This window comes from Chelonoidis abingdonii, chromosome 4, assembly GCF_003597395.2.
Source record: "Chelonoidis abingdonii isolate Lonesome George chromosome 4, CheloAbing_2.0, whole genome shotgun sequence".
In the NCBI taxonomy this organism is placed as follows: Eukaryota; Metazoa; Chordata; order Testudines; family Testudinidae; genus Chelonoidis; species Chelonoidis abingdonii.
The window spans coordinates 34868056-34892836 of record NC_133772.1 but is presented as its reverse complement, the minus strand read 5'-3'; the positions used below and the strand labels follow the sequence as shown (position 1 = coordinate 34892836).

Here is a 24781-nt window from a genome sequence, read left to right as displayed (position 1 = left end):
TGAAGAAACCTCCCAAATGTGACCTGATGCACAGCTGCCTTCCTGAGTCTGTAGGCAGGCAGCTCCAATTCCTCTCAGGCTGCTCATAGCTTGGCAGGCAGCAAAGCTGCAAAATTAGCAGCAAGGAAACAGTTAAGAATCACATCACTTCAACTGCTGGAGAAGGCTACAAGCATCTGTAGAGGCAAAAAGTGGAGCTATTTTTGGAGAAGGCAGCCACCTCCAGAATGAAGGTTCAGTAAGAGGCAGAGTAGCAGGCAGACCCATCCCTGGTAGTAGCCAAAGGGCTGGATGAGAAACTGTGCAGACTACCACTTACCGTGTCCCCAGTGCGATCAGGAGGCTTGGGAGCAGGACAGAGAAGCCCTCTCTCTCCATTCCAGCAGCTAGACGTGGTGGGGGGACCTCACATTTATTAGACGCCTATTAGTGAGCACCGAATATGAAAAAACGGCCCCCAAGCAGGGTCCAGACACAGCATCCTGACAAATCCCAGCACCCTCCTCTTTCCTAGCAGCCGTGAGGAGAGTGGGCTTCTGTCACGGAGTCCCCGGGCGATGCTCTGGAACTGCTCCCCACTAAGCCAGTCAGGACTTTGGGGAGCTTCCTCTCCCTTGGAGCAGACTTGTTCAGGGCAAGAAGCTCACACGTCTTCACCTCCTGGGTCTCTCCTTGGAGCATTCAGCATCCTCTGCCCCTCCGTGGGCTTCCCACAGCGAGCCCACCCAGGCGGGGTCCTGGGGGAGCCACAGGGTTCTGCACCCCCACTTTGCAGTCAGACGTGACTCTCAGCCAGCAAAACAGAGGTTTATTCGATGACAGGAACAGGGTCTAAAACAGAGCTTGTAGATACAGCGAACCAGACCCCTCGGCCGGGTCCATTCTGGGGGGCAGTGAGCCAGACCCCTAGGTCTGCACTTCACTCCTTGTCCCCAGGCAGCTCCAGACTAACCACCCCCTCCCGCCCCTCCTCTCTGCTCAGCTCCTTTCCCGGGCCAGGAGGTCACCTGATCCCTTTGTCTCCAACACTTTCAGTTGGCACCTTTGCAGAGGAGGGGCCCAGGCCATCAGTTGCTAGGAGACAGAGTGCCAGGCATTTAGGTGCACTGGCCCTTTGCTCTGCAGCAATCACACACCCTTATCCCACCACCTAGATACTTAAGAACTGCCTAGGGGACACTGAGGCACCAACACAGTATTCAGAGCAAACGTTAAGAACAGTCCCAGTTCATCACAAATCCCAGCACCCTCCTCTTTCCTAGCAGCCGTGAGGAGAGTGGGCTTCTCACTGGCACACTGCCCCACTGCCATTTCAGCAGAGCCAACTCCTTCTTCTCTGCTTCTGCACAGCATCCTTTGGCCAGCAAGGGCCTAGGTGGTTTCCCAAGTCTTGCTCCCAGCCACCTCTCCCAGCATGTGCCAATGTCCTTATGTGAGAGGCCAATCCCTAAGAGCAAACGGTTTCCTTCCCTACCACCTGCCCGCCCTGTGTCCCACGGTCAATGGTTTCAGTGAAGGTCAAAGGGATCCCAAAGTTTTCCTCCCCCAGGGATTCCATTTAGACTTCACCGCCTACTCTCAAACGCATGTGCCCTCCCCTGTGCCGTCACCCGCAGCTCGAATATTGCTACTGCAACAGCAAGTTCATTCCACCTGCTCTTTAAATCTCCTCACAAATAAACCTGTTGTGCGCTCGGCTCCTAGAGTGCCAGCTCACCTCCCCCAGCACGACACCTGCCAGGGATGTCTGGTGCGCCCAGTGCTCCCATCTCCCATTATGAATCATTTCATTTTTTTTTTTAATTGTATTTTTTACCTGGCAGGCTAACGTTTCCGCCCCATTGACTCGGAGCGGTTTCCAGGCGGGAGAGCACCGTAATGGCCTCATTATTTCAGCTGAGGAATCTGTGTGTTAAATTAGGCAGAGAAGGGTAATTATCTACTTGTAGACGATAAGAAAGGGATTTATTTTATCAGGAACATAATGTCTTTCTGGTTCAGAGCCAGCTCCCCAACCCAAGCAGCCCCTGATCACACCACTCCAGGCTGCACCGTATCCCTGCTGGAGGGGTGGGCGCCAGTGCGGAGGTGGAGCGCACAGGTACACATGTGCATACCCCCCACCCCCACCCCACCACCCGGCATGATGACTTTGGCTTAGCACAGGGATTCCGGGCTGCTACCCAGAGGTGCCAGATCCCCAGCTGGAACCACTTGCCATGGGCCTGTTTGCAGTACGGTGAAGGCTGCCCTTTTGCCACAGTTAGCACAGCCTTTCGCGTGGAGTGTCTGAGAAGGGATTAGGTTGCTAGCAGGAGATACACATGCCCAAACCCTCAGCCTGCAGAAAGGGCATCTGTTTAGAGCCGGTTTATTTAACAAGTAATTAACCTTTCCATACACGCTCTGCCAGCCAGTCTGGGATGGGGAGTGAGGCAGGCACTGTCTGGAGTCTGAAGCCCGAAGCCCAGCAGATTCGTCCCAGCTGCCCAGACACCAGCTTTTGCCTTTGCATTTACAGAGGAGAGGGCCATAGGCTGCAGCATGGGGTCTCCCTACTGTTCCTGCCCAAGACTGCTCACACAGCCCAAGCAAGGGAAGGGGCAAAGTAGCTGGCTCTCCCCCCTCACTGCTTCCATGACATGAGCTCAGGGGCGGCTCCAGGCCCCAGCCCACCAAGCGCGTGCTTGGCGCAGCAAGCCGCAGGGGGCACTCTGCTGGCGCCGCAAGGGCGGCAGGCAGGCTGCCTCCGGCAGTTTGCTTGTGGAAGGTCCGCTGGTCCCATAGCTTCGGTGGACCTCCCGCAGGCATGCCTGCAGGGGGTCCGTTGGTCCCGTCGCTTCGCTTCGGAGGACCTCCCGCAGGCACGGTGGGAGGTCCACCGGAGGCAGCCTGCCTGCCGTGCTTGGGGCGGCAAAATCCCTAGAGCCACCCCTGCATGAGCTTTCTCCTCCATGCACTTCCCACAGCAGTGTGTCCACCCACAGCCTCACACCCTTCCTCCAGCTGCCCAGAATGCCCTCACACCAATGTACATCGTTCCTTCCCCTCAACAGCATATACCAACCCTTCTCCCATCCCTCGTGACGGCATACCCCCGCCCCGGGCAAACCTGCCCAGCGCCCCACCCCCCACGACAGCACGCCCCATCCCCAGCAACCCTTCCCCGCGCCGTGACGGCAAGCCCACCCCCGGCAACCCTTCCCACCGCCCCCCACGACGGCACGCTCGCCCCTGGCAACCCTTCCCACCACCCCCCACGACAGCACACCTGCTCCCGGCAACCCTTCCCACTGTCCCCCCGCGATGGCACATCCACCCCAGCAATCATACCCACCGCAATGGCACGTCCACCCCGGCAACCCACCCTCAGCCTCCCATGATAGCATACCCACCTCCAGCCCCCACGGGTATGGACTCCTGACCCTGGCAAGCCTTCCTACGGCCTCTGGCAACAGCACGCCCACCCTGGCAACCTGCCTCCAGCACCCCCATGATGGCATAGCCACCTTCAGTCCCCCACAACAGCACACCCATCCCAGCAACGCTTCCCACAGCTCCCCCGTGATGGCACGCCCAGCCTTGGCTCCTGCCTCGACAACTCTTCCACAAACCCCTGCGGCAGTACACCCACCTTGGCAATCCAGCTCGCACAACAGCATGTCCAGCCCAGGCTCCTGCCCTAAAAACCCAGCCCCCGCAACATCACATCCACTCAGGGCTCTTGGGATGACATAGACATACCCCCGCAATCAGCCCCAGCCCCCCTGTGATGGCACGCTCACCTGCATGCAGGTCTGCCAGTCACAGCCCCACACAGGGAGGTTTTCCACAGATCCCAAGGTGGGGGGAAATGCCTATGGCAGGGGTAGGCAACCTATGGCATGCAAGCTGATTTTCAGTGGCACTCACACTGCCTGGGTCCTGGCCACAGGTCCGGGGGGCTCTGCATTTTAATTTAATTTTAAATTAAGTTTCTTAAATGTTTTAAAAACCTTATTTACCTTACATACGACAATAGTTTAGTTATATATTATAGACTTATAGAAAGAGACCTTCTAAAAATGTTAACATGTATTACTGGCACGTGAAACCTTAAATTAGAATGACTAAATGAAGACTCGGCACAGCACTTCTGAAAGGCTGCAAACACCTGGCCTGTGGCAAGCAGCCTGGGGTAGGGCAGCAAAGCTCTCTGCTCAAGGAGACAACCTTTGCAGACAGGGCTGAATGAGGCAGCAAATAGTCTCTGACTTGAAGAGGCATCCCAACATTGTAGGCTCCACAACACCCCCTTCCTAGTCTGAGTGCAGAACACTCCCTCCCACACTCAGAGAGCCTCTCCCCCCACCCCCCGGGTCAGAGCCAGACTGTCCATCATGCCGCACCCCCAGCCAGACCCGGGTTTTCAGCAGCTCTCCGCTCTCACTTAGGCACCTAACCAGAGCCCAGGTTTCAGCCCTCAGCAGCTGCCACTGTGACACTCACAGGCAGGTTTTCAAAAGAGGTCACAGCCAAGGGGCTTTTGAAAACTGACCCTCAGAGGCCCTTTCATCTGGGCTGCAAGGGGAAGAACTCTGGAGTCAGCCTCTGTCTAGCTGGCATTAGCCTCAGCTTGCCTACTGCCCCCCACTCTCAGCTCTCTCTCCAAGGGCTTTCTGCAGCACCTGTCACTGCAAGATCTAAGTGCCCAGAAGCAGCCTTTTCGCACTGTGGAAATTGATGTGCCATGACCAACTGCAGACACCTGGAGTCAATGAGATGTTCTGGGTGAGCACTAAGAGCAACTCACCAGAGTCTCACCTTACAGAGCTCTCCCCACTTCAACAAGCCAGATGCAGCCTCTGAGGTCATCAATTTTGAGGAAAACACTCAGTCCCATGAAGCTGAAGGCTGAAATGCTGGGCACTGGGACAGAGGCACCTCTACACCAGGGGTAGTCAGTAGGTAAACACAGGCCAAATCCAGACAGCCAGACACTTCTGAACAGACCCTAAAATCTTTTTATTTACTATCATCATTATTGTTGGTTTTTTTAATTATTTTCTTCTCTGGAGTCTGCACCTTGGCTATACCTTGACCAAGAAATTTGGACCTTGACAAAAAAGAATTGACTACCCCGACTCTACACAGACAGCTGTGTAAGACCAGGCAAGATCCATGCAGCAGCCAACTAAATCTCCCTCCGGCCCCCTCTTCTTCCAGACTATTAACACTAAATTAAATGCATGTCAGATCTGGAGATCGTCCCCTTCACTGCTCTAGTCAGCTGACCACAGATCTGTCTGCTAGGCAGAGCATAGGAGTCAGCTATGCAGTTGGTGCACCAGATGGTCATCAGCATCTTCCCCCAGAGCTAGAGGTCAGGGGAAGGTTACTTCTTCCTCCTGTGTGCAGATTCCTCAGGCCCTGCACAAGGTCAGCGATAGATGAAGGCACAGGGGATCCCAGCAGCCTAGGATGTGCATTGAGGAGCAGGCTGCATTCCACCTGATCACAACCTTCTCCCGCTTCCTCACTGCAGGACAGAGGCATCTGCTGAACTCCATGACAGGGCATACGCCAGAGCTGTACGCAGGCAGCCATACGTTAGTGGGGAGGCACGCAAAGCTGTCGTCCAGCAGCCTTGCCCTGCTGCAGCGTTTAAGCCTCCGGTTGCTTCACAAAGTCTAGGAGGCGGAAGGGGAGTAGAATCTCAGTCACTGGCAATACCCACAGGGCTACATGGTTGCCTGTCTACGGAGAGTATTTACAGGGCACATTAACACTCTAGCACAACATTTATCCTCGCACAAAGCCCAACCCCTAAAGAACCTAGAGCTTACTGCCTCGAATGCAGTCACTTGGAGAAGATTTTTGGTTTGACCCTTTTCTCTCTCTTCCTCCTTTGGCTTCTGCTATGGCATGGCAGCTCACTCAACAGACCTGAAATCACTGCAGCACAGGCTTATTCAGCTCTCATACAGCAGGGAGTTCCACAGGTAGGCAACGCCCACCCTCCCAGCCCCAATGTCCATGCTGCCAGCTCCCAGAAACCTCATCCTGGGTCTACACAGCTCCAGCCTCCCTACTAGGAGCTGCTGTCTGTGGGTCACACAGGAAGGGAGAGGGGTCTCTCACAGCTCAGCCCCAGTCCAATGAGGGCTATGGAGGTCAGGTATGGGACCCAAAAGCAAACAGGCAGTCAGTGCAGAGCATGGGGGAGACATGCTCTCGCTGTCTACCATTCAACAGGTGGGCTGCCATGGTTCGGTGCTCTGCTCGTCCATCACACAGAGTGAGTTACAGTGATGACCATGCGCATGGTGGTAACCGGATCTCTGTCTGTTCCCATGTCCCAGCTCATCTTCCCTGCCATGATACACCTCCGGCTGCTAGGCAGCGGCCGGAACAAATCCACTGCTTCCATCACAGCCCATTCTTGGGTTGCAGAGGTGTCTGTGCCTGTGCTGTAACAGAGTCACCTGGCACATAGCCACAGCATCTTAGACACATGGGTGTATGCTCCGGAACCTCCCCCTGCGTTACTCCTTCTTCCATGAGCTACTTACAACAGAACCTGTCCCCCGGGGAGAGGCGCCATCTCCAAACAAGGGTCAGGTGTTGCTCCTTCCCAAACCAGTTTGAAGAGAGTTGGTTAGGCCCAAAACAAGATAAAAAATCCTCCTCTTTTCAAAACAATACACAGACACTCTATACATTCATGGCTTAGAAGAACGCAGCTTCTAATGTTTGCTTAGGGAAAAGTTTTGCATGCAGTTTACCGCAGCAGCCAGAGCTGGTTAGAAAACACCTTTGAGAAAGCCAGGTTTTGAAATGATTTTCAAAAAGACCTTTCCCTGGTGAAAATGGAACCCCTCTATTTAAACGGCAAGGCCTTGGGGGCAGTTTCTTACTGTGTGTTTGTACAGCACCTGGCACACTAGGGGCCTGAACCTGACTGGGGCCTCTGCTCACCACTGCCATGCAACAGGATGGAGCCATGGAACAGAACAAGGCGATAGCACGAATGGGAGAGAGAAAAGACTAGGACAAGCACCATGTGCCATACCAGATTCTGCTCTCACATCCACCTTCCGAGACCACTGCCTATGACACTGATCAATAGTGTTTCATTATTGCCTTGTGATGTCTGTGCTCACCTGCTCTCTTCTCTTATAGCTCTGTGGGGCAGGGACTGTCTTTGCCCAGCATCTAGCACAGCTGGGTCTTAGCCCATGACTGGGGCACTCCTAGGTGCTTCTGCAATACAAATTACTAATAAGTGTGGACAACAGACTGACACCCTTATAGAGATGGGGCCAGATTCATTGCACTGCCCCTTGGGCTGTCACTTACACTGGTGCAGACCAGATGTAAAAGTTTTGGACTCAGCTCAGTGGCTAACAGAAGATTCCTGACCTGGCCGAGGGCTCTCGGGGCTACCATAATAGAAATGGTAACTAACACTCTTGTTCTGAGCTGGTGGCATTTTACACTCCTTTACACTGGTCTCGATGAGAACACAAAGTGCGAACCAGCATGGATTTAACTTAAACACATTGATCCTGGCCTTTGCTTCCTGCAGTTACAAGCAGCTCATTAGTTAAGGCTCAGCTCCTCAGGCTGGTCCTGGTACCATCACATCTGAGCTCCGATTTCTCAAGAGTCCGTTCAGCTGCAGTGTGACTGCAGTGTTTTCTGTTGGGAGCCAGAGCATGGCAATGCATTTCCTCACTGCTCCGGTTAATGCTTGGAATAAATAGCCACATTCAGGGGTGAAAGTAACTTACAGGACTTCTCGGTACTGCCGGAGTCCTGAGGGGGACTCCCAGAAGAGGCATGGCCTTTCAAGATTTAAAGGCCCTCGGGCACCAGCTGTGGCTGGGAGACCCAGGGCCTTTAAATCAACCAGGGGCTCCCAGCTGAAGAGGTGGCTGGGAGCCCCCAGGGGCTCAGGGGCAAATTAAAGGGCCCAGGACTCCAGCTGCCGGGGGAAACCCTGAGCTCTGCGGGGCTGGAGCAGGGATTTAAAGGGCCCAGAGCTCCTGCCACTGAGGGGAGCCCTGAGCCCTTTAAATCCTGGCCCCAGCCCAGCTGCCAAAGCCGCAGCGGGATTGAAAGGGCTCTGGGCTGCCCGTGGCAGGCAGCCCAGAGCCCTTTAAATCCCAGCCGTGGAAGCTGGTGCAGTCCGGCACAGTGTACTGGCTCTTGCCGGTACGCCGTACCGGACTGGACCGGCTTACTTTCACCTCTGGCTATATTCTGTAGATTTGGGGGAGTGTGGCTCAGACAGCAAGTCAAAGGTTGCGTGCACGTCTGACCGAGACCTCGTGAGGAAGAGGCAGCCATAGAAAACACACATGGGAGACCCACATCCTCTTCAGCAGATATCGGGAATAGTCTGATCAGTCTGACCAATTGTTTCCAGAACACATCACCTTCGGCAGCACAGGCAGGGTGGGCACTTGGTTATGTTTAGGCTTCAAATGTTGATACTCTGCTGTTAATATTTTCCATTGCTGATCACCAAACCCCACCCCTGCAGTGGGTTAGCATGCTGACCCAGGATGGCAGGACAAAGCTGCCACAATCTAACAGCCCGCGCACTGCACAGTATGAAGCTGCAAGGTCTGAGCAGACAACTAGTCAAAACCTTCTTTGAACTGGATCGATGGTTTCGGAAGTGGTTAGAGTCTTGAGGTTAGGCTTATGTGATGGGTTGTTTTTTTAGTGGGATCCAGCAGCTGAGAAGGCAGCTTACTTAAAAGGAAATTAACAGGTGTTTAATACACAAGCAAAGGCATTTCATTTCCTGCTTTGTCACATTAGCTGTATCTTGACTTCTGTGTTTTTGGAGCATGGACAGGATAATATCATAACGAATTGAAACATTGTCTTCCCTCATTTGAGAGGGAAGGAAATGTTTAGACCCATTTTTTAAAGCTACTGGTGGTTTTTATGGTTAAAAGCCTTTTAACTCAAACATGTAACGAACAGCTTGGAGAAAAGCTCTTTGTGAAAGAGTGAGTCATCTCCCATTCAGATTTCAGCCTACATCTCCAACCCTGCAAACACTTGATATGTAGCTTTACTCACATAAGTAGTCCCAGTGAAGTCAACAAGACTATTCCAATGAGTAGCATTACATATGTACTCTGTTGGATTGGGGGGCCTATATTATCCCACACTAGCTCTCCAGAAACCATGGGTGCTTAACTAGGGTACAGAGGTGCTGCAGCACCCCCTGGCTTGAAATGGTATCCATAATATACAGGGTTTACAGTTTAGGTAAATGGCTCTCAGCACGCCTGCTATACAAATTGTTCTAGCACCCCTGCCCGAAACCACAGATAAGTCAAATCTCAGTAGCCTTTACTTGCTTCTCACTCCAGATTTGTGCCTGCATAAGTAACTTCCCTGACATTCAATTTACACTGGTGTAAGTGAAAGAAGAATCAAACCTGATTTTACTATTCAGAAAAGTCTTTGAAGAAATAAACATGCAGCAGAAAGGGCACAAGCAAGAACTGGTTTACCCCTTTGCAGTTCTCTTATTAAAGAAGAGAATATTTATTTTTCAATCGCCGTCTTTCTCATAATAAGGGCACAGGATACAAATGAGAGTTATGCTGAGAAAGAAACATGAAAATCTCTGCTGATGTTCCCCTTCCCTCCCCCAAAGATTCCCAGAAGCCATGAGAATGACTTTCCAGTACTAGACCCATCACACCGCAGCGAACAAGAACAGTCATGGGAACAATAACATATCTTTCTACAGCACAGCTTCTCCACTTGGGGGTCACAAACAGATGTCCAGGGAGCATAACCCCACTCCCCTATTTCTGAGAGGGAGGGGATCCCAGCTAGACTGAAGAAGGTCCTGGTATAGAAGAAGTGTCTGCGTATGAAACAGTTTGAGAGTCCTGCTGTTCTGAGGCCTGGAAAGTGTACTCCTCGAATAACTGGTTTTAACTAAGCTGCAAGAAGCAGCCCCAGGTGTCAGGATATGCCTATTAAATCGGGGTTACCCTTCCACCCTGTTTTTCCTGCCCCTGTCCCTTCCTGCCTGGTATGCTGCATTACAGGACTTTACGGCTTAGCCAACAGGGAGTGCCAAACAAACTAAACAAAGAGCACCAGCCTATGGATTTACCAAAAATCCTCCTCCTCCTCCTCCTTCATGGGAGCCAAGCCACCTCCAGCACCCCTCAGACTGCTGGCATGAAGGACTAAGTCTCCAGACACCGCCGCTCCAAACAGCTCAGCCACTGGCCCGCTTAGTTTGGTTTGTAAGCGATCTCTAGCATCTCAGAATTCTCTCTCTGATCCACACACTGGCACTCTGTGCCCCAGACTCAGGAGCCATTATGTAGCTCTGCTCTAAAGAGGAACTGAAATGCTGCTAAAAACACTTTGCTGCCAAGACTAAAAAGACATTGAGGGTTTGGACCACTTATTGGAAATACAGCCAAGTGTCTGACCTGAGCTTCACAACCCAGCCAGCCTGGGGGAAGAGTGTTCTGTACCTGCATCTCTAAACCTAGATGTAACCAACAGTGCCCAATTCTTCCCTGCTCTGGCAAAAGGGAGCTATTCCAGTTATAGGGGCACTTTCATCAGCTTCAGAGGCTCACAGCTGCCTCTCTCCCACAGCCCTACTTGGCACGCTCCTTGGATGTAATAAAGGCTCATTATTTCAGAAGATCTCAATCAGGATAGATAGTAAAACAGAAAACATATACAAATCCATGCTACACCCACACCTTGAATAATATGTGCAGTTCTGGTTGCCCCATCTCACAAAAGATATATTAGAATTTGACAAAGTAAAGAGAAGGGCAACAAAAATTATCAGGGTCTGGAACAGCTTCCATGTGAGGAGAGATTAAAAGGACAGACTGTTCAGCTTAGAAAGAGAGATGATTAAAGGGGACATAGTCTATAAAATCACGAGTGTATAGAGAAAGAGAATAAGGAAGCATTATTTAACCCTTCACATAACACAAGAACCAGGGATCATCCAATGAAATTAATCGGCAGCAGGTTTAAAATTAACCCAAGGAAGTATTTCTTCACACAGTGCAGTCAACCCATGGAACTTTTTGCCAGGGGATGTTCTGAAGGCCAAAACTACAACAACGGGGTTAGATATGTTTGTAGAGGAGAGGGCCATCAGTGGCTATTAGCCAGTATGTGCAAGGATGCAACTCCATGCTCTGAGTGGCCCTAAGCCTCTGACTGCCAGAGGCTGGGACTGGATGACAGGGGATGGATCGCTTGATGGTGATCTGTTCTGTTCATTCCCTCCGGGGCACCTGGCACTGGCAGAAGACGGGATACTGGGCTAGATGGACCATTGGCCTGACCCAGTACGAGCAGGAGTCCTGGCTAGATCAAACTCCACCCTAAGAGAAACCACAGGGGTGTGTGGGGGCGCTTCCCTTTGGCCTTACAAGGGGGTTGCTCCCACAAAGCAGGATCGGGGGGCAGGGGCGCTGGAGGCACCGGAGAGCCTGGAGCAGGAACTTGGCTGCGCTCACCTGCCCCTGCCCGGCTGTGGAAGGGGGCGGGGATCCCACCCCCACCCGACGGCGCAGGAGGGGCTCCGGACCCCCCCCCCCTTACCTCTGCCGTAGGCGAAGTGCAGGCGCAGCGCCTTGCCCTGGCGCACCAGGCTGATGTGCAGGTAGGTGAACCACGCGGCCAAGGTGAGCAGCACCAGCACCAGCAGCAGCTTGAACTGCTTGCGGATCTTCTTCACCGGGAACCACAGCATCCTGGAGGCCGCATTACCGGCCCGGGCCGGCCGCACGGCACCTCCGCCGGGCTCCGCACGGGACCATCCCCGCCGGGAGGAGCTAGACGCCAGGCGGGAGCAGCGCCCCGAGGCTGGGGCACGCGTCGGGCGGCGCAGGCGAGGGCAGGGCGAGCAGCGCCCCCGGGACCAGGCAGCAGGCGGGGTCCCGGCCGGCCAGCCCGTCGCCCCCTTCCCCGGCCGAGCCCCCGCCGGAGGACAAAGGCATCCAGGCAGCCCCGCGCTCCCTCCCGCCCGGATCAGCTTGGCAGCGGGAGGCTGGAGGCGGGCGAGGACGAGGCCGCTCAGCCCGTGCGGCTCTGCCCCAGCCCGCACCGCAGCGCCATGGAGCGGAGCGCTCACACGGCGCCCAGGCAGCGGCAACGGCGGCGCCTTCCTCCCGCTCGGTGCATCGCGCGCCGCCCGCTTAGCGCCGAAGGGAGGCAGCCCGCAGCTCCAGCCTAGCGCCCCTGCCCCGCTCCCGCGGGGCTGCCGGGCCGGAGACCAGCCCCCGCCGCGCTGGATGCTCCAGCGGCACCGTAACCTCAGCCCGCTGCCAGCCAAGCAGTGGTAGCATCCGCGCTGCCACCGTTACCTAGCCTGAACTGGGGCGAGTGGAGCGACAGCCGCCCCCGGCCCAATCGGAGCCCGGCGCTCCCTCGGACAGCCAATCGCCCGCCTCCTGAGGCGGGGCCCAATCGAGGTTAGGCTGCGCGCGGCTCTTCATCTCCACGCCAACGTGCAAACATCCACCTGGCGAGTGGGCCTGGCAGGAGCCGCCACTGCCCCGGCGGAGGGGTGGCCCGGGCGGAGCGCGCCCTTCCCGCCTCGGCGCGGCGCCCAGGCCGGGGCTAGGCGAGAGCGAAAGGGCCTCGAGCGGCTCCCCTGGCAGGGGCGCTCGCTGGGTTCGTGGGCGCCGCTGCGCTTTTGCAAACCAGTCACCAGCGGCAGCAGAGCGTCCCCCGCGGCCCGGATGGTGCCTTCCCGGCAGATGCAAGCTGATCCTCCGCTGGGCTTTGCCAAGGCAGCAAGGATGCTCCAAGAGGAATAAGGCGGGTGGAGGAGGGAGGGACCCTGTTACACTGGGGCCACAGTAGAATTGCACGGCTCGGCTCCTGCAGCTCAGATGTGACAGCGAAGCTGCCTGGGGCTAACGGCGTCCTCCCAGGGACAAACACCAAATCCAGCCGTCAGCCCACTCATCGCAACAGGCAGCGTCTTGTTCACCTCCAGCTGTTGTGTCCTATGGTTCAGACAGCCCCTCGCGGGGAAGGCAGCAGGAGCTTAGCTGAGTGGGACTCTGGTTTCTGTTCTGACCAGACTTGCTGGGTGACCTGAGGCAAATCATGTAATCTCTATGGGCCTCACTTCCCGCATCCATACAATGGGGTTCTAACACCTTCCCTACTAGGGTGAGATGAGGCTTAATTCATTAATGACTGCAAAGTGCTTTCGTCTGGCTAGAAAGTGCAGCCTGGTATGGTTATTACCTCGCTCTGCACTGTGGGGATTTAACAACTGCGGCATGCACAGAGTACATCCAGTGCTATAGCCCTAGACAGTCCTGTGGGAGTGAAAACATGGCTTGGGTCCAGAATAAGCCAGGCTGCTTGCAGTAACCAGCCACATGCTTCTGTGGTGTGGGCAGAGAGCAGCTTACCTTCAGTGAGAGCAGGTCACAGTGACAGTCCTCCTTGTGGAAGGTAGAGTTCTTCTGCTTCAAGGAAGCGGATCTCACTCCAGGCTCTTGTCTCCACACTGGATGCTTTCCCCTAAGATTTCCGACCCTAGTCTCTACCAGCAACTCTGCTTCAGTAGTAGCAACAGTGTGAAATGTTAGGAGAAAAAAATCTAGCGCTAGAAACAGCCTTGAAATATGGCAGGTACCCCCATAACCCCCACCCTGGCCTGTAAGGAACTTTCATAACCCTATAGCAGTCAGACTGAACAAACCTCTTCCATTTAACTCTCTCCAAGCTGCCAAAACCCTGCCATGTCTCCTCTGACTTTTTCCACCTCTCTGCTGGCAGTTCCCTCACCCAACCCCCTAACTATTTCATCTTTGCCAAACTGGCAGCCCTAGTGACAAGCCACCCACCCAGAACCATCTTGGGGTTACACCAATAAAGGCAGGCTGACAAGATTTCACAGACAGATGGATATGTTATAAGCAACTGGCAGTGGAGTTTAGAAGGAGAACCCTGTCTGGGTCAAACAATAGCATTGCTGCCATGAGTCTGTAATACACTGATGCAAAGGTGAAAGGGAAAACAGCTTTTATTAATAACAAGTCTGGATTTGGAAGTGTATCAGAGCAGGCTCCACCTGGGTTTCTCAGGTGACTGACTAGTGATTGATAGGTGTTATTTTAAGCCCTGTGCCAAGGTGCAGTTTAGCCTATTCAAGTTACATAGTTCAAATACTTTGAAATAAGAGGCTCTGTTTTCCCTCAGAGCATCATGATATTATTTCCAGCAGTCTGGGTAATGATTTCCCACACCTCACTGGACAGCCTGTTATGTCTCTGGGCGTGGTTAACCCACGCAGCAGAGGAGTCTCTCTAGGAGCAGAGAGCGAGTGGAGAGGACAGTTCCCCACATCTCTCTGGATGGATCTGCCTATAGAATGCTTGTTTTAATGTGTCTCTGAGATTGGGTAGCTCGCAGCATAGAGGCCCCAGTGGAATGGGGAACAGCAGTTCCAAGTCTCGCTGGGGCCTGGAGAACCACTGGGATTGGTTTTGCCTGAGAGAGAGCCTGGACCAGATCCTTAACTGGAGCAGGTAGGCACAGTGCACTGATGTCAGTGGATCTCCACCAATGTACACCAGCTGAGGATCTGGCTTGTTATCTCCTCCCCTAATCAACTTCATCTTTCTGCTGAAGAAAACCTGGTCACCTCAGGCCTGTGTGCATGTTTGCAACCAGGGTAGAGCATCCTCTGGTCCCTGGCAGGCATCACTGGGCTGGCATCACTGGATGCTGGGTGCTGGCTCAGAGTGGAAGGGATTTAGTGCTTCTTAGTAAAGCAGGGCTGGCTTCCACCATCAGTGGCAGGAAGCATTATTCTGAGTTGGGGAGCAGTGAATTCCTGACAGGCCTGGGGTATCTTCAGCATGAAGCCAAGCTTTAATTAAAACCTTCTCTGAGAGGTGATGGGAATTCAATAAGCCTCCATGTTATTTTAGGCAGAGAAACTGGGCCATGCTGAGGGCCACACAGCTGGACTGGAACCTGTTCAAGGTCGTCTTTGTTGCTGCTCCAGCGACTTCAGGGGCCAGGCCCACTTCTCTTCATTTTCCTATTCCAGGGTTTTGTTTCCCCTTTCAAATGAATTGAGCACTGGCGAGAGGTGCCAGACTGAGGTCCTTGGAGAAGGTCGTTCTCTCTGATTACTCGCACCTGTGGTACCTTCCTCCACCTCCCCCTGTGCCTCAACCTCACACTGGAGCCCTGCACCCCAGAAGGGAGAGGGATGTCCAGGCTCACAGGCTTTCCATCTCTAGCATCTCTCCTCAGGATGCCAGCAAACATGTAGCCTTTGTGATGGGGACACCTGTCCCCTAGAAGCTGGACTGAGAACATCAGGGCCATTTCAACAGGCCCTTAGTAGTGGATGCAAAGATAGTTGGCTAGAGGTGAGGGGCTCTCTCTCCTACTCCAGGCCTCTGAGCCAGCTGGTCTCCCTTCTGTTTGCAAGTCTCGGGTACCCTAACCACCAGGCTACACACTCATTTGTGCATTCTCACTGGCCCAATGACTAAGTCTGATACGCGGGAGAACAGCTTCCACAGGGGAGACTGAGGGAGCCCACATCAGAATATCCCTAACTCAGTGATTAGCGCATCCTCCTGAGAGACAAGGGACCCTGTTCAAATGCTGTCTCTGATGGTGGGGCGGGGGAGAATTGAACCTGGCTCCCCCACAGTCCAGGGGAGTGCTCTAACCGAGGGGGTATGAGTTATAAGGTCGTCACTACCTTCTCCACCACAGATTTGGAATGGGGTTCAGGCCAGTCGGTGGCCTCTGAATTGGGCCCTGCGTGCAAGTTAGGGAGATGAGCATCTATCTTCTCCCAGTTCATGGGTCACACTGGGGCTTAGGCAGGAGACAGGCACCCAGACACCTAGAGGGAGGCAGCAGCGCATATGCCCAGAGGCAGAAACTTAGGCACCTAGGGAATGTTTTCCCTGGAAACTTAGGTGCCAAGTGAGTTTAGGCATCTACAGGGTTTGCTGGGAGTTTTGTGATCTCAGTGGAGCCTAAAATTGGGACGTGGGCACCTAAATATGTTTATGGAGCCCACCATTGTTCCTTTGACAGCCATCGGATGGTGTTAGCTGGCTTCCCGAGAATCCCCACGCCACAAGCCAGCTCCAGCCTCTTGCACAGAGAGGGCATAGTGAGGACTCGGCTGGACACCTCTGCCCATCTTGGAGCTGCTCAGCCTATTGTGCAATGGTAGCACCTCTGCTGCAACAAGAAAATGGATGCTGGTCACAAGTGAACAAACCAGATGCCTGCTAAAGGCAAGCGTCACAGGACAGAGGGTTAGGAGAGTGTGATCCTGTCGAGGAGACTGCAGCCTGAGTTCACATCTACACTGCACCCCCATCTGAGCGACATCCCAGGCGTTTTACTATTTGTACCAACCGCAGAGATCTCTTCGCCTGCCCACCATTGAAAGGAAGCCAGCCCCTTGGGCTGGGAATAGCAATGCTTGACAAACCCAGCAAGGCTACCCAACAGAAGCAGAATCCTTCAGCTGGTTGAAATGGCAGGGCGGATTTGATGGAACCACAGTGGAAGTATCCAGAGGCAGAACTTGACCAGGACACAGGGACCCGGCTTTTGTAACAAGTTTCATGGGATTTTCAGACGGCGCCTGTAACACTGCAGTGGGAAGAGCGCCACCTATTGACTCACCAACACATCCAAGTGCTGACCTGGACCAACTCTTCTTAGCTCGTGAGATCACCCAGGGCAAGGGTGGCAGAGTTTTAGGGTAAAATCAAAGCACGCCTCAAAAACGGGAGGACTTGTGAGGTTCGTCATTTAAGTGGCAAACCAATCAGAGGGTCTTTTGGGGGCCCTCCATGTAGCGTGATTTGCATCAGTTGTGTCACACTCTGTATTCCCGATTGTCAGTGGTACGCTGCTCCCTAGTGAGGAATTGATTCTGAGAGCTGCAGCATGGCAGGGAATGGGCGGTCGGGCATGCAGTGCTGAGGTGACAATACTAATCATGATTAATAACTGCACTTGGAAAGCACCACGCACACACACACACGGCACCGGCAATGCACAGGTAAACCACAACAACAATCAATCAACAGCAACAATTAAAACGGCATAAAAAGGGCCGTATAAAAAAATCAAACAATTGATAAATGAAATGGTGTAAGGCACACTATTGATCTTGGTGCGTTTAAAGATCTGTGTGTCAGTGCTTGTGAGGAGAGAGCTGGGAGATGGGTGATTTGCCACATGTTCGCCCCAAGTTACCTACTTGGGGTGAACATTTCATTGGCAGATGAGATGGGAGCGGCCAGGACTAGGCAGAGGTACTCAACACAGCTCCGACCTGAGGCAGGCAAGAGAGCAAAAGGTGCCCTGAGATGATGTGTGGGCAATTACAGAGCAAGGGACTATGAACCTGCTCCAGGGGCCTTTGCGACCGCTGATGTTGAGGGTAGTCCAAAGCACTCAGCACAGGATCAGCTCCCAAAGCAGGCTCTGGAGTCCTGGGCACTGGTGATGTCAGGGCTGGATTTTTTGATTCAGCTACAGCTTCCCTTTTTCACTCCTTCACATTCAGAAAGCTCCTTGGACCCAGCTGGGACCCTGTGTCTTACCATTGCCCAGCCGCCATTTGTCCCTCTGATACTGTGGGCTTCTCTGTCCAGAGTTCTTAGTCACGCCCGTGGCAGCATCCACTGGACACTGTCCAGGACAGCTAATGACCGTGGAGCACTGCTCTCCCTGGTCAGGTGCAATGGATCTAAACGAGCACTTACCAGGGTCTGGAGAGCATCCCATTGGAGGGAGGCAGAGCTGTGTTGTGCTTTCTTTGCTGCAGTGAATTGCTGGACGATTTGAGCTAGAAAACGCAGACACTTCTCTCCTTCCAGAGCATCTCCGCAGCCTTTCAGCTTCTCGGCCTCTCCCGAGCTGCAGGCCAGGGACACGGGGGGCAAATGTGGCTGGATGTTCCCTTTGCCCTTCCAGGATGCTGGGCTAGCTAGAGACTGGTTTGACTCTGCATGGAAGCTGATGCAGCCCCAGAGGCGGTTCTAATTTATGTCCAGTCGGCAACCCCACACATTCCCTCTCTCAACATGCCCCTGCCTGCCCCATGCCAGCAGCTCTGAGGGGCTGGTACAGACTGTCTTGGGGAGTGTGGTGATCCAGTCCTTGTACGCTGCAGGACTGATATAAAGGGCCACAGTGCAGCCCAGTACTGAGGTTCTTGGGTTTGGTCTGTTCCTCTTAAGTCTCTTTCACCCCAAGCTTTAACTCTCTTGCTCTCTGGTCCTCTTCCCCTTACTCTGTGCTTCGCAGCTGTCTCTGAGTCTGAGCTGTTGTCTGCTTGCTGGCTGTGGGAGGAGCACAAAGACAGGTAGGATACATCTACACTGCAATTATATACCCCCAGGCCAGCTCGCTTGGGCTCAGGAGCTGTTTAACTGCAGTGTTGACGTTCAAGCTAGGGCTGGAGCCTGGGAGCAAGGCCTCCATCTCTGTGGCATGGCCGTCGGCAACGCCTGAGAGGGTCAAGAAGGGTCACATGCCCCTCCCCAGATGCCGGGCGGGCACATTCAGCAGGGAACCGCAGCGGTGAAAGGAGCAGAAGGTGGGGTCACTACTCTGGCACAGCTGTACTGTCCGCAGCCCTGCCCCCAGGCATTCTATGCAGCTGCATCTCCTGGGGTCTGTACAGCCCTGCTGGAAGACGGGGTTGGGGGCAGTACCGGTACAGCCATGCCGGAGCAGCTGTCATTGTGGGGCTGCCCTCCTTTCACCTGAAATCAGTATCCAGTGCAGCGGGAGGACAGAGCCCCCTCTCCCCAGATAACGTGGGACAGGAAGAGTGTGGGGGCCCAGGCTGGGGGCAGAGTCAGATGAGGAGGTCACGTGCCCCCCTTTTGCTGGTGCCCCCCTTTGGGTCCCTCCCATGAATTGCCCATTTGGACCTGGCATTAACGCAGAGTGTGACCAATATACCTGGAATTCAAGGGAGGAGAACACTCCAGCCTAAGCCACCTGAGCTGCTTCTCCGCTGATCCAGCTAACAAGTAATTAGACTTCACCTCAACAACTGTTGAGTCTTTCTAGGAACTTGAGTGCTTTTCCTAACAGCCTCTCTCTTAATTTCGGGGGTAGAAAATCAGGAGCTGGCCAAAGTCAAGTGCCTGAGTGGATTCTTAGCTTTTTCTGTAAAAAAAAATGTCTGGCCTAGTTTACTTGTCTTACTGCTAATCCATCTGCATTGAAAGCTAGAGTGGGGCTGAGACCCCAGGGGCCTGGCGGAAGCTATGCTTGCAAGGAGGAAAGATTCCTCTGCAGGGGAAGTAAAGGCTGGGAGGCAGAAGCAAAGGTTCTAGTCCTGCCTTGACCAGAACCTTACCAGGTTGATGTTGAGCTAGTAGCTTAAGCCAACATGTCAGGCTCAGTCCACATGGGCCCTGGCTTTTGAGATGTGCTGAGGCCCAGATCCGCACAGGTATTTAGGTTCCTATCTGCCATTGCAATCCAAAGACATTAGGGGTCTCAGTACCTGAGAGATCCATGCTTGAGCACCCACAGTTCCCACTGAAGTCTGTGGTGACGAGCACCATAGAAATGCCTATCAGTAAAGCATCACCTGGCTACAGCATTCTCCTCCCCTCCTGGCCCCCAAGGATGGCTGCTGCCTGCTGCCCCAGGGAAGGCTGCATTTCAGGGCAGATGAACTGATCCCTGAGGCTTTCATCTGTCATTGTGCTGTCATGTGCTGCGGGCTTTGGCTGAAGGATGTTGGACAAGTGTCAGTCATCGTTATTACTGTTATTGCTAATTTGGGTGAAGTGGCCCTGTGCAGTCTCAGGCTCTTGGCATCCTGTAATCAACAGCATCTGCTTGGAGCTCACAGCCAGAGCTTCAGCCTGTTGGCTGCTTTCCTTCCCTGGTTTCAGCTCCAGCTCCAGATAGGCACCCGCGAGGCAATCGGTAGACAAACCCAGCATCACATGGAGGCAGCCCCGCTCCTTCATCCCCAACTCCTCTGTCAATGCAGAGAAAGGAACAAAAACCAAAGGGACAACACAGAGAAAAACAGAAAAAAAAAGGGGGAAAATTGAGAGACCAAATCCAGCTCTGATCTACACCCTGTAAAATCCCACTGACAATAATAGTGTCGCACTATTGAGAGCCACCAGCTGGCACTATTGCAGCTAGCGTTACATGTTCGGTGTGAGAAGTTAGTTCAAGGAGAAATACTTATTGTCAGCTGTGGTGCAGTTCTTTTTAGATACGGGTCACGTTTTCACACCTCTGAACAATGTAGTTGCACCGATGTAAGTTTATAGTGTAGGCCTGTCCCAAGATTGTTCAGTTTAAAAAAACCAATAACGAAGGGGGGATATGCTAGAGGTCTATAAAATCATGACTAGTGTAGAGAAAGTGAATACGGATGTGTTATTTACTCCTTCATATGACATAAGAACTAGGGGTCACCCAATGAAATGAATAGGCATCAGGTTCAAAACAAGCAAAAGGAAGTATTGCGTCACACAATGCAGTGTCAACCTGTGGAACTCATTGCCAGGGGATGTTGTGAAGGCCAAGTTTACAATGGCTCCAGTGGCTACATGGAGCCAGGCCCATGCCCAGAAGAGGCCCCAGCCTGCTCCACTTGCACTGAGCCCCAAGACCCCACTGGCTCCCCTTGCCCACCACTCGCTTTTCTTGGCCTGCCCGCCACTGGCTAAGGGCTCCTCTCTGCCCCCGGCCCCACCCCCTGCTCCTCTCAGCTGCCTGGCCAGACCCCAGTGCACCTCCGTCTCTGGGCAATCTCTACTTCCCACCACCTGTGAGGCCCCACCTGTATCTCCAGAGCTGAGCTGCCTGGGACTGGTGGAGAAGCCTGGCCAGTCTCAGCCAGTTGGGTGGGGATGGGCGTGGGAGCGGGGAGGACAGTGTGGAGGACTTGGCTGGGCCCCTCCAGGCAAATGTGTCTTGAGGGACCCTGGCTGGGGCAGATCCTGGCCTGGCTGATTGCGCCACTCCCGAGGGGTGCGCTGCTGGCTCCCAGCAAGGCCGGTAAGTGTGGCCGGGAGGCAGGGTGTGGGGAAGTGGGTCTGTGGGGAGCCTGGAGGGGTGCTGGGCTGTGAAGGGGTGGGGAAGATCTGTGTGTGTTGGGGCCCTACGGAGTGGGGGTTCTCTGAGGGGTGCTAGGCAGTTGTGGTGGGGCTGTGGGCAGGGGTGGTGTGCATTTGTGTGTGTAGGGTGCTGGGAATAGTGGGTCTGGGGGGCCTCTGTCCATAGGGAGTTGGGGGGGTGCTGGGCAGGGGGCTGTGTGGTGTGGCATGGGCCTGCTCCCGAGGGGAAGGGACATGCTGGCAGCACAGGGCCAGGCAGGCCACTGTGTGTCTGGCAACTGCCAGTCTGTAAATAGTGCCCTGACTTTGGGCAGAGCAGGCCCATTGCCCCTGGCTGGCCCCTTGCTCTGGGGACTGACCTCCCCGCACCATGCTCCATTGCCCCCATGGGGGCCGAGTTCACAAAAGGTTAATCTGGCCCTGTGTGCCAGAAGCTGGGCCTGGCAGACAGGATGGATCACTCAGTGATTGCCCTGTTCTGTTCACTCCTGCTGAAGCATCTGAGAGCGGTCCCTGCTGGCAGACGGGATACTGGGCCCTGGAGCTGTGTTCTTTGGTCAGTGTTACACCCAGTGGGGAGTAGTGAACAGGAGGGTTCTGGGAGCAGCTTGTCTTTGATCTCTTGTGGCTGTGGCTGTGGCTGCTCTGCAGTGGGTTGGAGTAGGCGCCTTCCAGGTGTCCATGGTCTAAGGCTGGCTCCTGGGAGAGGAACTGACTCTTCCATTCCACCCCCTCTGTAGTCAAGGGGGATTCTCTGGGGAGCTGCTTTCAAAAGGACATGGGGAACCTCCCCTCACTTTTAGCCTCTTCCCAGCTGGATTACAGGATCCTTCACTCAGCGGCTGAGTGTTGGCGCCACCTGCTGGGGAATTCGGGTAATAATCCATGTTTGCAAATTTCCCCCTCCATCGTCTGTTTCGCAATACAGACCAGGATAAATCCTAACAGTGCTGATGCCATATTTGAGGAGTTGGGTAGGGGTCACTGCGGGTCTATTCACTGTTGCAGATCCGATGCAGGCTGGGTGACCAGACAGCAAATGTGAAAAATAGAGACATGGGCTGGGGGGTAATAGGAGCCTATATAGGAAAAAGACCCCAAAATCGGGACTATCCCTATAAAACTGGGACATCTGGTCACCCTAGATGCAGGTATCTCTCCCATCTACAAATGGGAAACCTTCTCACACGTGGATGAGCCCACAGAGATTCAGAAGCTGAAGAGTGGAAGGACAGATGTCCATCGTACCAGTACCCAAGCAAAAACTTGATCAGGTAGATTATGCCAGTCTGATCCTTAAAGACAGAGCACATAGGCTAGTTTTTCAGGTCACTGGCTACATCTTCTGCAGAATGCAAAGTAAAAGAATGTCTAAAATCGAATGTTCTTTTCAGTGTCATTTCTGTTGATTCCTTTTTTTGTGCCGTCACTCAGCCTGAGCAGGGAACACAGACTAATTCCTTTCACTTTTGCTTAGTCAGTATCTAGTTTGTTTCATGCTGGGGTTCTGGCACAAAGCTGCAGTGCTGGGGCTGCAAACACCAAGGCAAATGTTTAAAAATCTAAATGAAAGAAACAAAGTGCTGTGCACTTAGAACACATTTCTGTTGCCGGTAGATCCATGCAATCTATTCAGCCACCGTGTCTCATTTCTGTATGGAAGTCAAAGCCAGTGAAAGCAGCATTAGGGAGCAGCTGATTTTCCATCCCACTGTGGGTGTATTTAGGTCCTTAACCTGAGCACGGTATTAGTCAGTCCCCTGCCCTGTGCTCAGTATAGTAATGGCTGTTACCTTGAGCAAGCTGTCCCATTCTCCTTGGTTCTGGGGCTTTGAGGGAGGGGATGGTGAAGGAATACAGGGTTTTTAACCAATTGTACATTTGGGGCCTGATCACCCAGGCCACATCTGATAAATGACAAACTGCAAGCACTTTTGTTCAAATTGGGTGAAATTCTCCCCTGTGCAGTGACTCAGCACGTGGCCCATGCACCACTCAAGTCCCACTTGAGCCCTTTCTGCACAGGGGAGAGTTTCACCCATTTCTGTTGTGTAAAATCCGTCTCTGTAAAATCTAATAGCTGGCCTTAAAACAAGGCCCTGGAATGTGCCACATGTGTAATAGCCCTCCAAAGCTCCAAGCAGGGCTGCTTGTAGGGGAGAAGCAAGGGATAGAATTTCTACCATCGTTAAAACACATTGGACTGGCAGAGCTGTGTGGAGAGACTGAGGGGGAAATTATCTATTTTTTGCTGAAAGGTGGGGATACTCACTTTGAATTCGGGCACCCTGGCGTGTCTGCTCTCTGGGGTGCACAGGGGGGTGTATACTTCTCTTGCTGCACAGGAATAACTCTGTGATGCTCCCCAAGGGTCCCTGGTGTTGTGGGGCATGTTGCTACCACCTTGTCTGTGCCTGCCAGGGATCAGCTCCCTGACTCCAGCAGCCCTGAGCAACATAAGCCCTCCCCTCCCAGCCTACCGGGGTCCACTGTCCCTCTGCAGGTTAGACATACGCACGCCCCAACCCCCGAGCCCTCCGAACGTCCCCTGGAGTGTCCAGCCCCTGGTCCACTGGACATTCTGAGGAGTCACAGATCCACTGTTCCCAAAGGACCAGTGCTTCCCAGCGACACCTGAGAACACACAGCACTTGGGTGTGCTTAGAGTGAACAATTGGTTACATTGTAAAACCATCATACGCCTTCCAGAGCCTAGACTTGGGGTACGTCTACACTGCAGGATTATTCCAATTTTACAGAAACTGGTTTTTGGAAACAAATTGTATAAAGTCGAGTGCACGTGACCACACTAAGCACATTAATTCGGCGGTGTGTGTCCATGTACCAAGGTTAGCATCAATTTCCAGAGCATTGCACTGTGGGTAGCTATCCCGTAGCTATCCCATAGTTCCTGCAGTCTCCCCCACCCATTGGAATTCTGGGTTGAGATCCCAAGATCCCAATGCCTGATGGGCTCAAAACAGTGTCGCGGGTGATTCTGTGGTAAATGTCTGTCACTGCATCCTCCCTCCGTGAAAAGCAATTGGCCGACAATTTCATTTCGCACTGCTTTTTCCCTGGGTTTGCCCTGGCAAGACGCCATAGCATGGCAAACCATGGAGCCTAGTTCAGCCGTTTTTTCACTGTCATCGTATGATGGTCTACATGGATGTTGCTGCAGAGCCAGGGTACTGGCAGTGCTACACAGCAGCATCCTTGCCTTTGCAAGTTAGCAGAAGATGGTTACCATCCCTGTTCTACTTCCATTGTACCGTCTGAATGCTTTGCATTTTCTGTTACCGTTTGCAATTGGAATGACGATGGTTAATCCCAGTCATTACATTGTACCATCTGCTGCTGTCCGATGGGTGCTCCTGGCCGGCCTCAGTGGTAGGTCTAGCCGGGGTCGTAAGCTGCACATGGACAAAATGGAATGACTTCCCAGGTCATTCCCTATTCTTTTAAGTTTTGTCTAAAATAGAGTCGTCTGAGTGAGTGTCAGTTCCTGCCTATGACTATATGGGGCAAGCCTACTAAGAAACCAGAGAGGCAAACGGCCGTCTGGGTCAGAGCCCAGACTCCCACAGAAATGATGAGCTGCATGCCATTCTAGGGGTGCCCCTGCACACCAACCCACCTGTTGCTTT

The 24781-nt window shown here is 53.5% G+C and overlaps 1 protein-coding gene across 2 annotated transcripts in view; it reads right to left on the bottom strand.

Annotated features, from left to right (window-relative positions):
- Nucleotides 1-11831, bottom strand: part of B4GALNT4 (beta-1,4-N-acetyl-galactosaminyltransferase 4) — a 134062-nt gene extending 122231 nt beyond the window's left edge. For both annotated transcript variants that reach the window (XM_075065032.1, XM_075065034.1), the window contains exon 1: nt 11608-11831. In XM_075065032.1, coding sequence (XP_074921133.1) covers nt 11608-11758 — 151 coding nt within the window. In that variant the 5' untranslated portion in view covers nt 11759-11831. The remainder of the gene's footprint in view (nt 1-11607) is intronic.
- Between the last annotated feature and the right edge of the window lie 12950 nt (nt 11832-24781).